Below are 13,961 nucleotides of genomic sequence, written 5' to 3' on the forward strand. Positions count from 1 at the left end.
CGGTTGAGGATGTGGAAACGAAGATACTTCTGGTAATCGCGGTGAATCGGGATATGGAAGTACGCCTCTGTCAAATCGAGTGAGGCGAGGAATTCTCCGGGGAGAACCGCCTCGATGACCGCTCGCAAGGTTTCCATGCGAAAACGTGGGATCTTGAGAGCTCGGTTGACCAGTTTGAGGTCTAGGATCAGCTGAAAAGCCCCGTCCTTCTTGGGAACCACAAAGTAAATGGAATACTGGCCTGCGCCAAGCTCCTTTTCCGGGACTGGGACAACTGCGCTCAGACTCAGTAGTCTGGCGAGGATTTGCTCTACCACTTCCCGTTTGGAACGCCCGCATGGGGAGAATAGAAAGAGATCCAGTAGGTCGCAAACAAGTTCGAAGGCATATCTGTCTCGTACAATGTAGAGAACCCACTGGTCCAACATGATTTTGACCCATTCCTTGAAAAAAAGGGAGAGGCGGCCGCCCAAAAATGGGACCGAGGAACGGGCCGACTGAACTTCATTGTGTGGCAGGCTTAGGGGTGGAGTGCGCGGGCTGGCCCTTGAGAAAGGGCCGATGCCCACGAAAAGGCTGCGACCAAGACTGAGACCGGGAAGAATAACCCCTCGAGGGGCCACCCCATTCGCGTGGGGTATACCGTCTCTGTCCCCGGAAATGGGGATGGGAAGGTGTAAAAGGGCGAGATTGTTTCGGACGATCCTCCGGGAGCTTATGGACCTTATTTTCCCCCAAGGAATCCATAAGCTTCTGAAGGTCCTCTCCACACAGCAACTTACCTTTGAAGGGCAGCAAGCCCAGCCGTGCTTTGGAGGACGGGTCAGCTGACCAATTGCACAGCAAGAGGAGTCGTCGAGCGGATACTGCCAAGGCCATTGCTTTCGCCTGGACGCGGAGGAGGTCATAGAGCGCATCAGCCCCATAGGCGATGACGGCGTCCAGACATTCGGCCTGCTCCGCCTCTGCCGACGGGAGGTCCTAGGTGCCGAGTAACTGTTGAGTCCACCTGCCCACAGCATGATACTGCTGCAGGCAGTCGCGCGGACCCCCAGGGCCAGGACTTCAAAGATGCGTTTCATATGCGCCTCGAGCTTACGGTCCTGTCTGTCCTTCAGAACCGTCAATCCCTCCACAGGGATAGTGGTGTGCTTGGTGACCGCGGAGATGGAGGAGTCCACGGAGGGATTTTTCAACATGTCCAAACATTCTTCCGGGAGGGGGTAGAGTTTGTCCATAGCTCGCCCCACCCGGAGTCTCGCTTTGGGAGCCTCCCATTCCCGCAGGAGCAATAGCTTGTGCATGGGATGAAATGGAAAAGCGCTTGGCGGAGCCCTGAGTCCCACCAGGACCGGGTCCATATTTTTGGGCAAGGAGGCCGTAAGGGTATTCGCGGGGGGCCCCCTCCAATCCCAATTCCTGGAGTACAAAGGGGATGAGGGGCTCCAGCTCCTCCCTTTGGAACATACGGAGGACCTTGGGATCGTCCCCCTCCAGAGGTGGGAGGGTAGCAGCTGAATCAGAAATGGGGTCAGGATCCGGAAGTACCGGGTCCACCGGGGGGGGGGTCAAGGGGGGGCACACCCGGGACCCCTCGCACCCGAAGAGATCCCGGAGGCTCCGCAGCCGGGCAACCAGTCAACGGCGCTGAGCATGGAATTTTTACCAGAGGGGGGGGTCAAGGGGGGAACCTTCCCCTTCCTCCTGCAGGCTAGCTAAATAAGATTTGTGGAGGAGGAGGACAAAATCCGTAGAAAAACGGGCCCTGGATTTCCCGTAGGTGGTGTGGAAGGGGGGGGGGGTGAGGGACCACGTCCTGGGAGGCCTCGGGGCTTAAATTGGGGCGTAAATCAAAATAATTCGGCTCCCCAGCCCCAGGCAGCTCCGAAACGGGAGCTGCCGAAAAATCCAAGATGGCCGCCGTTCCCGGGCTTTGCCGACCCGGGAACGACCTGGCCATGCGCTGGGGATGCAATCCCCAGGCTAAATTTGCCTGTCCTGCCGAGGAGGGGCCTTCCCCACCCGGCAGTCCGGCAGGCAGGAAGGCAGTCAGGCAGAGTAGAGTCCCTCGCGCAAAAATCGCGACGAGGTCTGCCCACAGGCAAGGCAGGCTGCCGGCCGCGGCATGAGAGAAGCTGCTCTGAAGAGAAAAAAAATCTAAAAATAGAGTTGATTGGCAGCCCGCTGGCAGGAGTGAAGCAGGGGAGAAATCCTGCTGACTCCTGCCTGTCTGGCTGCCTGTTCAAGCCCCCTGAGAACAAAAGTAAGAAAAATGTAAAAAATATTTTTCAAGTGCTATACAAAAAGTCAATAAATAACTTTTAAACTTTTTCTCCTTTTTTTTTTCCAGACTGAGCACAGCAATGGGGTTCTAAGCCCCCTCGGCAGCCAGAGGAGGGGAGACGAGAATTGGACCACCAGCCTCGGTCCCCACACCTGGAAGCACTCACGGACTCAGGCTATGCTCCGCACAAGGGGCGAAAGAGCCACGAGATGGTACCGTCTCCTGCACAGGAAAAAAGAATAACTATTTTCTTTTTTTTTTTTTTTTAAGAAAGAGCCAATCCAAAAACTAAGAAGAAGTACTTGCTTGATCTAAAGAAAGAAGGATAGCCGGCTAATTAGCCAAAATCAGGAGACCGAAGGGTGAGCTGATGCACCTGCTGGAAACAGGCAAATACTGAAGGGTTACAGGATAGGCTCTGTCCTCATATAGTACACCCTTTCAGTTTTAGTCTGTCTCCACCTGCTGGAAAGGAGGCTCAACCCACGGTCTGGACTGATCCGGCTATGTACAGGGAACTACTTTAGGCTTTTCCTGGGACCTACAAGGAAGCAAAGCCCATGAAATGGACTAGACGACCTCTTGAGGTCTCCTCCAGTTCTCATTTTCTAGGATTCTATGTGATCTCCTTGATAGGTTCAGCGGAAGTTAGAGAGTTGCCTCTGGCGAGGATTTCTGAATTACATGGGCTTAGTGCCATTGTAAACAGTGTAATATAACACAGAGAAGCATTTCAAGATGGCTGACTTCTACTTGGAATAAATCCCAAAACAAGCATGCTATCATTAAATGTTTCCACTGGCTAATGACAAGATGGCTTAACAAGTGTCTGCCCTTGCTCTGGGTAAACTGAAGCATAACAGAATGCTGGCTATTTATGCAGTGCATCTGCTCTCTGCCAGCCTTTCACCCTCCCTTCTCACCTACTGAAATCCTTCTCCGTCTCCAGCTCCTCCTCTCCATGTCCAAGACGCAGGAGGTGACGCTCATCAACGTCCAGAGCCATGATCTTCTCAAACAGCTGGTTCAGGGCCTAGACAGTGACAGTGATAAGGGGGCAAGAAGCAGTTTTTAGACACCAAGGTAGCTCTTGCAAGGGGGTGTGTGCAGGGAACTTGTCAATTCCCTGCTGAGCAAGCTAGAAAAGGCCTGCCTATTTTGGTTACATGCTTGCACCCAGAGCAGATAACAGGCAGGCAATCCTTAAATTAGAGTGCTTAAGAACTCTAAAAGCACAAAGCAGAGTTCAGACCTGATAAAGTGTCCTTTGTAAACTGAGGTCAGCAGATGGAATTCCAATGATCTATGCACTACAAAATTCACATATTCTGGCAGCTGAGAAAGGATCCTGCTGCTGCACTCTCCCATTAATATCTAGAAAGATGGCAGCTCCGCTTTGCTGGGGACCTCTGGGACATGCGTGCACACCACTCTCTGATAATGTACAGTAACTTTACTAGTTACAAATTTCCCTTCACATTTGGGTCTTGCATGAAAGTAATAACATCTGCGCCACAGGATGTGTACTTTGCTGCATTAGGGGTCTCAGAAATTTAGCAGACAAAGGCTACCTTGCTGTCTGATGATATCAACTCAGCAAGAAAACATTCTGAGATCTCTAATCCAATTCAATAGAGCAGCAAATTAAGACTGAAAAAAATTACATTTCTATCCAGAGGCTTTATTCTCCTCCTGATTGCCTAACCAGTGGTGTACCAAATCACCAAACCCATGACAGCAGTGATACCAGTTAGACTCTTCCAAATACCAGCTTTTCTTTTACCTGCTCTATCATACCTTCTTTTGATCTTATTCCTAGGTTTCCATTCTTTTTTGTCCTGATACATTTTGGAGGCAATTTTCAAACCATCTGCATTGCAGTACATTTTCCATGAACACATCATAGATAGATTTGAAAATGCAATGCATGTGCATTATTTATTTAACTTGGGGGGGGGGGGGGATGCTGAACATTATGCTTTGTTTATTGTGGAGGAGAAGAGAAGGGAGGAGGAGGAATATTGCTATAGGAGGAGAGATGTAAGTGTGCTGATGTGGGGAAGGGGTTTTAAGGATTAGCACTGTATTTGTTGCTGTAACCAATTTTATTATTTACCTTGGGCATGTCATCAGGCAAGGGGATCAGGCAGCAGGAACCTTAGAGTGAAGCTCCACAGAGGTCAGGACCCTCTGTCCGTCAGAAGGGAGGCAACCAAAGTGCAACTGCTAAGAAAAAGAGCAGGCTGACCTCACCACTGAGGACCTTCGCTCTAAGGCTCCTACTGCCTAATTCCACTGCCTGATCACATGCCGAGGAGAGGAAGATCACAGCCTTCAGAAACCCAAATGGATGCAGAGAGGAGGCGGGGAAGAGGGCAGCTGATTGTCACCATGAGGAGTCTAAAGCTGAGCTGAAAGGAGGCGGGGAAGCACACTGTCATCAGGACCTTCACCAGCTGCTGCACCACATAACCAGAGGCAGTAGCAAGCAGGGTGATAACTCTGAGGAGCATGTCTGGCCACTGCTACTTGTGCTCTGGCTGTACTACTGGCCTGACAGGGAGGGAATAAGGCCAAGGTTGGGATAGGAGGGAAGGAGGGAAAAGTCATAGTGGGCTCAGTACTCAGAAACATGTGGACAAAGGGTCAGAGGGAGGAGAGGGCAAGAGGGAAAGCATAGGAATGAAAACACTTGGAAAGGGTCTTAAGAAGGAGCAGGTCCAGAGGGCATGCAATAAACTGGTACCTTATAGGCGTCTTAAAGGTGCTGCTACAACCTATTGTTATACCAAGATGTTTAAATTCTTTTCCAATTAATCCTGTGTTGATTTTACTAAGATTTGTTGTATTCTTAGACCTGTTGATTTATTTCAAGTTTAGTCCAATTCAACATTTTACAGAGTTAAGTCCTGTTGTTGATGGATATCAAGTTTTGTCCTTACTAAAGTCTCCTTCAGATTAGAACTGTTTAGTCTCCTTTCAGATAAGTTGTATCCCACTTTGGGTGAATCTCTTATTCAAAAATGTGGGTAATAAATCCAAATAAATAAATAAAATTATATTTGGGCTGGGGCCAAGGGGAGAGAGGAGGAAGCCTGGGGAAGGGGGCCCCAAGGGGAAGAGGACAGGAGATAAGGCACTCAGGAAGGGGCCATTGAGAGGGATGAGGCATGGGCGGGGGTGGAGTGTGCAGAACTCAGAAAGAGGCCATGGAGGAAGGGCAGGAGGGAGGAAGATGCACAGGAAGGAAAACATTCAGGAAGAAACCTTGAGGGCAAGTACCAGGGAAGGGCATTACAGGAGGGGAGGGGAGGAGAGCAGAGAAGGTGCCATGGGTGGGAGCAAGCAGGGGAGCAGGTAAGGCACTTGTGGAGGGAGAAGGCAGGTGGGTAAGCACTCAGGAAGGGCAGGCAGGAGGGGCAGAACGAGAGAAAGGGCTGCAGGGAGGAAAAAGCAGGAGGCAGAGGACTCAAGAAAGGTCTGTAGGTGGAGGGAAGGCAGAAGAGAGAGCACAGCTTATATCAGAAATCGTTCCTTATTTAATATTAAGATTTATACATTACAAATTATTCTGATGTGCATGTTATTATTACCCGAATCCGTGTTCTGTAGGGCATTTAACTGCATGTGAAAATTAAAGAGAAGCATGTGGAGGTCCACAAAATGTTTGTAGGTTGAAAACGGGTCCACACGTGTTAAAAGGTTAGAAACCCCTGCGTTACAGACTTCACCTGCATTTGCAGTCACTGAAGAAGAATTTCTTACATCTGCTTGCTCTGCCACTGAGATCTTTACATTGTATGATACAGCCGGAACTGGGCTGCACTTTGTCTGGTTCCTCGCCTTTGACTTTACTGTCACTGGTGTCCCTACCAGGAGAACAAGACTCTGGACAGCATTGGTCTTAGGGTCTTTAGCACACACAGGGGCAGATTTTAGAAAGCAAATGTTGCTTACCTGATGTAACAGGTGTTCTCACAGGACAGCAGGATGTTAGTCCTCACAAATGGGTGACATCGAGGATGGAGCCCACCACGGAAAACTTCTGTCAAAGTTTAAACAGAACTTTGACTGGCCCCTACTGGGCATGCCCAGCAAGGCACTGACCCTGCAGCCAGCAGGGGTCTCCCTTCAGTCTGATTTTCAAAGCTACAGGCAGTGCCTAAAAAGTAAAAACAAAACAAACCCCAACACCGCGGGGTGGCGGGCGGGTTTCGTGAGGACTAACATCCTGCTGTCCTGTGAGAACACCTGTTTACATCAGGTAAGCAACATTTGCTTTCTCACAGGACAAGCAGGATGGTTGTCCTCACAAATGGGTGAGTACCGAGCTGAGGATGTCCCGACTTGCACCAAATGCACCCAATGACGTGCAACAGGCACAACAACTGGGGTGGTATTTGGTAAAAGGCATCCGCACTCTACCGGGAAGGTGGAAGGGTGTTGGTACATCACGTTGGAAAAAGGTTACGCAAGACAGATTGGCCGAAGATGGAGTCCTGTCTTCCAGCTTTGTCCAAACAATAGTGGGCTGCAAAGGTATGGAGAGAACTCCAGGTTGCAGCTTTGCAGATGTCAGGAAGCGGCACCGATCGAAGGTGTGCCACTGACATCGCCATGGCCCTCACAGAGTGTGCTTTCACACGGTCTTGAAAGGGAATGCCAGCTTGCTGATAGCAAAAAGAAATGCAGTCCGCCAACCAGGAGGAAAGAGCCTGCTTACCCACAGGATGTCCTAACTTGTTAGGATGGAAAGAGACAAATAATTGAGTGCTCTTCCTGTGAGCAACTGTACGGTCTAGATAAAAAGCTAGAGCTCGTTTGCAGTCTAGGGTATGCAGAGTCTGTTCCCCGGAGTTGGAGTGGGGCCTGGGAAAAAAGATAGGTAGTATGATGGATTGATTAATATGAAACTCAGAAACTACCTTAGGTAAAAATTTAGGGTGAGTGCGGAGTAGCCGCCCGGTCCTGCAGGAGCTTAGTGTAAGGCGGATAGGTAACTAGGGCCTGCAATTCACTAACCCTGCGAGCTGAAGTGATAGCCAAAAGGAATAACACTTTCCATGTGAGATACTTTAATTCACAGGAGTGCAGAGGTTCGAAAGGAGGTTTCATTAGACGACCAAGAACCAGGTTGAGGTCCCAAGATGGGGCCGGAGGACGTAAGGGTGGCTTCAGATGGAGCAAGCCTTTAAGAAAACGTGTTACCAGGGGTTGTACTGAAATAGGGACACCCTGTACACCTTTATGGAAGGCGGCTACCGCACTGACATGCATCCTAATGGAAGAGGTCTTTAGACCGGATTCTGATAGGTGCCATAAATAGTCCAAGAACTTAGAGATTGGACAGGAAAGGGGATCAAGGGACTGAGAAGTGCACCATGATGTGTACCTTTTCCATTTATATGAATAGGATCTTCTGGTAGAGGGTTTTCGTGAAGCTATCAGGACACGAGAAACCGAATCCGAAAGGTTAAAAGGCTGAAGGACTAACCTTTCAACATCCATGCCGTCAGGGACAAGGCCTGGAGGTTGGGATGGAGGAGGCATCCGTCGTTTTGAGTGAGCAGATGCGGATCCGTTCCCAGAGGGATGTGCCTGCGGATGGAGAGATCCTGGAGTATGGGAAACCACGCTTGGCGTGGCCAGTGGGGTGCTATCAGGATCATGGTTCCTCCGTCTTGGCGTAGCTTCACGAGAGTCCTTGACAGAAGAGGAAGTGGAGGGAATGCATAAAGCAGACCTGTCGTCCACTTGAGGGAGAAGGCATCTCTCGGCTGAAAGTGTTGGCTCCGAATGAGAGAGCAGTAATCGTCCACTTTGTGGTTCGGAGGGGACGCAAAGAGGTCTATGCGGGGAAAACCCCACTTGTGAAACAGAGAGGTCACTACCAGAGGATCGAGTGACCACTCGTGTGGCTTGAAGACACGGCTCAGCTGGTCTGCCAATACATTGTCTACTCCCGGCAGGTAAGTGGCCCTGAGGTACATAGAGTGGGAGAGGGCTTCCGCCCAGATCTGCGCAGCTTCCTGACACAGAAGGAAGGAGCCTGTGCCTCCCTGCTTGTTTATGTACCACATGGCCACTTGGTTGTCCGTCTGGATTAAGATTATCTGATGGAATAGATGATCTTTGAAAGTTCGGAGTGCATAGCGGATTGCGCGAAGTTCCAGGAAATTTATCTGGTGTTCGGCTTCCTCTTTGGACCATAACCCTTGGGTTTGGAAGTTGTCCACATGGGCTCCCCAACCGATGTGAGAAGCGTCGGTGGTTAGGATTACTTGCGGATCCGGTGGAAGAAAAGGTAAGCCCTGAAGGAGGTTGACCTGAGTTGTCCACCAGGTTAAGGATAGGCGCAGGGCCTGTGTGACTGTGACTATGGAGGACAGAGGCTGAAAAGCTTGAATCCATTGGTGTCGTAGAGTCCATTGTGTTACTCTCATGGCTAGTCGGGTCATGGGAGTGACTTGAACCGAGGATGCCATGTGTCCCAGGAGAATGAGGAACTGGCGAGCCGTGGCAGTGTTTTGAGACTGGAGCTGGCGAGCCAGGGATATTAGGGTGTGGACCCTCTGAAGAGGAAGGTAAGCCTTTGCCTGCAAGGTGTCCAAGTCTGCTCCAATGAAGGATAAGGTTTGAGACGGGACTAAGCAAGATTTCTCGTAATTGACAAGAAACCCTAAGGAAAGGAGTGTTTGAATTGTCAATTTTAGGGAGGATTGAGCTATGTGTTGGGAGGAGGCCCTGATTAGCCAATCGTCCAGGTAGGGGTAGACGTGGACACCTTCCTTCCTTAGGAATGCTGCTACCACCACGAGACATTTGGTAAAGACTCGTGGGGCAGAAGCCAGACCGAAAGGTAGGACACGGTATTGATAATGGTCGTGGCCTACAAGAAACCGTAGATATTTGCGATGGGATTGTGTGATCACAATGTGGGTATAAGCGTCCTTGAGGTCGAGAGAGCACAGCCAATCCCCCTTTTGCAACAGAGGGAGCAAGGCGCCCAGGGTTACCATCTTGAACTTTTCTTTTTGCAGATACTTGTTGAGGGCCTGAAGGTCCAGAATTGGACGTAGCCCCCCTGATTTCTTTGGTATTAGGAAGTATCTGGAATAGAATCCTTTCCCTTGTTGACAAGGAGGGACGGGTTCTATAGCATTTGATTGTAGAAGGGATACTTCTTGATGTAATTGAGTGAAATGGCTGGTTAGACTCCATGCCTGAAGGGGCGGGGAGTCTGGCGGAAGTGTTATGAAGTTGAGGTGGTAACCCTGTGCGATAATTGCTAGCACCCACTGATCTGAGGTGATCTGTTTCCAACGGTGTAAGAAGTGGAACAGTCGACCCCCCACAGGGATGTGTGGAAGAGGGAGATGGCATGTGCTCAATACAGGGAAGTCAAAGGCCCGCCGTAGGCCCAGGAGGTGGGGCTACAGTAGGTCTTTGCTTTCTCGGCTGACAAGGCTGAGGCCTGGTAGAGGACCGTGCAGGACGAGCCCTAGTTGACGGAGGGTAGTAGCGACGTGGTCGAAAGAATGACTTCTTAGAGTCCTTCTTTTGCGGTTGCTTGGAGGTCACCTCAGGTGGGACAGATGAGAGTTGTTTCAACGTCTCATGGTGGTCTTTTAACTCCGCCACAATCTGTTGAATTTGCTCTCCAAACAAATTGTCGCCTAAGCAGGGCAAATCAGCAAGACGATCTTGGACTTCTGGGCGAAGGTTGGATGACTTTAACCAAGCCCAACGTCTGGCTGAGATGGCTGTGGCTGAAACCTTCGTGGAAGCATCGAATATGTCATAGGCAGTCCTAATCTCGTGCTTCCCTGCCTCAAATCCCTTGTGAAGAAGGGCTTGAAGCTGTGGTTGGTATTGGTCCGGCAACGTGTCAGCATAGTCTTGCATCTGCTTAAAGATGGCTCTGTTGTATTGAGTCATGTAAAGTTGATATGAAGCTATGCGTGAAATCAACGTAGCTCCATGATACACTTTCCGTCCTACACTATCGAGGAACTTGTTGTCCCTGGTAGGTGGGGTAGAAGAGTGCGGCTTAAGACGCTTGGCCTTCTTCTGCGCGGACTCAACCACAACAGAGCGATGGTCCAGTTGAGGCTTTTGGAAACCTGGTGCTGACTGGACAAGGTATGTGGAGTCAGCTTTCTTGTTAACTGGTGACACCGATGAAGGAGATTCCCAGTTTTTCTTGAGCAGATCCAAAAACACCTGGTGTATAGGGATGGAAGTGATGATTTTTGGAGCATCCAGAAATTGAAGTAGTTCCATCATCTGGTGTCTATCATCAGCTTCAGATTGTAGTTGAAAAGGTACAACTTCTGACATTTCTTTCACAAAATTAATGAAAGATAGATCCTCAGGAGGAGATCTTTTTCTACTCTCTGTAGGAGATGGTGGCGAAGGCAGATCTGTGTCAGAAGAGGTATCATCATCATCACCCCAGGTATCGTAGGGATCATGTGTGGCTTGTAGCCTGGTGGACCTGGCTGAGGCTCTGAAGGCATCGATGGAAACCGAGGTGGAATCGGTGCAGTAGGTGGAACCAGAAATGGCATCGATGGCTTCGGTGCTGCCGATGGAATCGGTGCCTGGCGCGGAATCGATGGAGCCGAAGGATAATCGGTGGAGATATACCAGAAGGTACCTGATGGAACTACCCCGGAAGGGGGAATTCGAAACGGTGTTTCTCCTGCCGATGAGAACCAGTCGGAGACGGTGGTGTTGTCAATGGCACTGGAATCAACCGATGGAAGGGCCCGTCACGAGTGCCTCCATGCGGCTCAGTAGCGGTGCTAGCGCTTGTATCAACGGCTCGGTGGTCGGTTCCCCTCCTCGGTGGCGAAGCCGGTGCCGGTGTCGGTGCCGGGGGGCGGCACTGGAACCGGTGCCGGAGACGGTGCCGATGGAGGTTGTAATTTCTTCATCGCTTTCTCGATGGCCTCCTGGACCAGCCGGTCCAGTTCTGCCCGGAGACCAGGGGTAACCATACCCGGCTCGACGGGAGAGGGAGGCTGAGGCAGGGCTGGAGGGACCACCGTAACCGGTGGGATCACGGCCCCCACACCCCGAGAGGGTGAGGGTTTCCTCGATGCCGGCGAACGAGACGTGGAGGGCATCCGGTCTGTTCGCGGCTTCTTTGTCGGTGGCTCGGCTTGAGCAGAGGTCGATGGCTGAGGATCCTCGACAGGCCGAGACTTATGCCGTCGATGGCGGTGCTTTTCTTTCCGATCCCCTCGCCCATCCGGGGAAGGGACGGGAGTCGACGGCCGAGAAGCGATCGATGGCGGACGGTCACCGGAGGGTTGACGATGATGGTACAACTTCGACGGTGCCGGTTCCGATGACGTTGATGCTATCGATGGTGTTGGGGTTGGTGCATGGAAGAGGAGCCCCATCTTCTCCATCCTGGCTTTGCGACCCTTGGGTGTCATTAAGGCACATTTGGTGCAAGTCAGGACATCATGCCCACTACCCAAACACATTACACAAACCCTGTGGGGGTCTGTGATGGACATAGTCCGGGTACAATCCAGACAACGACGGAATCCCGTTGCCATGGCTGAAAGCCAAAATTTAGGCTGGGGATCGGTAAGTGCCCACAGGCCTCGAGGGCCAAAATCGACGGCAGTCGATGGAAAAAGGCAAAAAACTTACCGGGTTCCGTAAGATGACTAAAAAATTTGTCGAAGGGAGACCCCTGAGGGGCAAATTTTCTTAGGAAATTAATTTCCAAATTCCTGTCAGGAACGTGGTTAGAGAGCTCCTTTCACCGCGTGGCAACTGCTGCGCGGAAAAAAAAAAGACTGAAGGGAGACCCCTGCTGGCTGCAGGGTCAGTGCCTTGCTGGGCATGCCCAGTAGGGGCCAGTCAAAGTTCTGTTTAAACTTTGACAGAAGTTTTCCGTGGTGGGCTCCATCCTCGATGTCACCCATTTGTGAGGACAACCATCCTGCTTGTCCTGTGAGAAAAGTACGCACGCGTGTGCTTTTGTTCACGCACCCGGCGCAAACAAAAATCTGGGGTCGGTGCGCACAAGGCTGCGCAAAATTGGCAGCCTGCGTGTGCCAAGCCGTGCAGCCTGCCTCCATTCCCTCCGAGGCCGCTCCGAGGAGGGAACTTTCCTTCCATCTCCCTCCACCTTCCCCTACCTTACCCACCTCCCCGGCCCTAACTAATTCCCTCCCCCCTACCTTTAATCCAAAAGTTACGCCTGCCCGAGGCAGGCGTAACTTGCACATGCCGGGCCAGCTGCCGGCGTGCCATGTTTCCGGTCCGGGGGCTGGTCCAGAGGCCACGGCCACACCCTCGGCCCCGCCCCCGGAACGTCCTCGATGACGCTCCGGCCGCAACACGCCCCCAACACGGCCCCCCCCCCCCCCGAGGAAAGCTCTGGGACTTACGTGGGTCCTGGGGCTTTGCGTGCGCCGGCAGCCCATGCAACATAGGCTCGGCGTGCGCAGGGGGCAGGTTTTTCGGGGGGTACATGTGTACCCCTTTGAAAATCTGCCCCACAGACTTCTCTATCACTTCAAGGTAGAAGCCCAGGGGAAGCTAGATGGAATAGATACACTACAGTTTTTATATAATTTCATTTTTTGTTTTGCTTTATATTATATGAATGTTTGGTTTTTTTCTTCTAACTAGTTCCATTATTGTATTAATTTCCACTTCTGCTATTTGTGGGCTAGACAGGAAGAATATATGTAATTATTTTCTTGCTAGTGTATATAGTGTATATATAGTGTATATAGATGTCTTTGCTTCTTTCTTGTGTACCTCATTTTCTTAATTTAGGGTATTCGTCAAATGTTATCATAAAATAATATTTAAAAAAAACCCCAGTAATTATGTTTTCTTCTGTGTTAACCCAATCTGAGTCGTTCACATACCTGGTTGGAATGCGTTACTATGAGGGTCCTCTGCTCTGGAAAGTTGTGATACAGATTTGAAATGATCTGCACTGCCACATCTGTTTTCCCCGTACCAGGGGGTCCCACAACCTACAAAAACAAGAAGTGGGATAAGTCTTCAGAAAAAGAAACTACTTTGTAACCTTCAGCAAAATTACAAGAGCAGATTATGATGGGTGGGTTGAATGAATGCTCTGAGGGGCACGACCCAATCATATTGTCTCCCAAGAGGCTTCATGATGGCAATTTTGTTTTGCCGGTCCTCCAAAGCTGTGGAGCTGATCAGTAGACAAGTGAGGTTGGCACAAGCTAACCCAGTTGGACAGAATGAAGGGCTCAGAGAAAGTAAGAGGGTTTAAAATATAAGTAGTATTATTCAGCAAAGAGACTTGCCCAGAAATGTAGATGAGGCAGAGGAGGAGACAAAAGACAAAACAGAGGAAATAGCCAAAGACCTGTGAGGAGCAGATGGGATCAATTCCCAGAGGCATACATACTACCATAGTAGGTGGAAATGGTCAGAGATACAAACAGAAGGGAGAGAAACCCCAGAGACTTACATGAGGCAGGGGGGTTGCGATACCCAAAGACAAACAAGAGGGTGAAGTGAATGGAACACCCAGAGATAAATGTGGAGCCTGGGGGGATACCCAGAGACACAAGCAAAGCAAGGAAGGGGATATCCAGGGACAGAATCAAGTTAGCAGAATTATTCAGAGACAAATGCAGACGGCATATTAGGCAGATGTGAG

The 13,961-nt window shown here is 50.5% G+C and overlaps 1 protein-coding gene across 2 annotated transcripts in view; it reads right to left on the reverse strand.

The window, feature by feature from the left end:
- AQR (aquarius intron-binding spliceosomal factor) overlaps positions 1-13,961 on the reverse strand; it is a 276,039-nt gene that overhangs the window by 80,008 nt on the left and 182,070 nt on the right. For both annotated transcript variants that reach the window (XM_029599025.1, XM_029599024.1), the window contains exons 23-24: positions 13,189-13,300; positions 3,208-3,317 (exon numbers count right to left, since the gene is read on the reverse strand). In XM_029599025.1, coding sequence (XP_029454885.1) covers positions 3,208-3,317; positions 13,189-13,300 — 222 coding nt within the window. The remainder of the gene's footprint in view (positions 1-3,207; positions 3,318-13,188; positions 13,301-13,961) is intronic.

Source organism: Rhinatrema bivittatum, chromosome 4, assembly GCF_901001135.1.
Source record: "Rhinatrema bivittatum chromosome 4, aRhiBiv1.1, whole genome shotgun sequence".
Classification (NCBI taxonomy): domain Eukaryota; kingdom Metazoa; phylum Chordata; class Amphibia; order Gymnophiona; family Rhinatrematidae; genus Rhinatrema; species Rhinatrema bivittatum.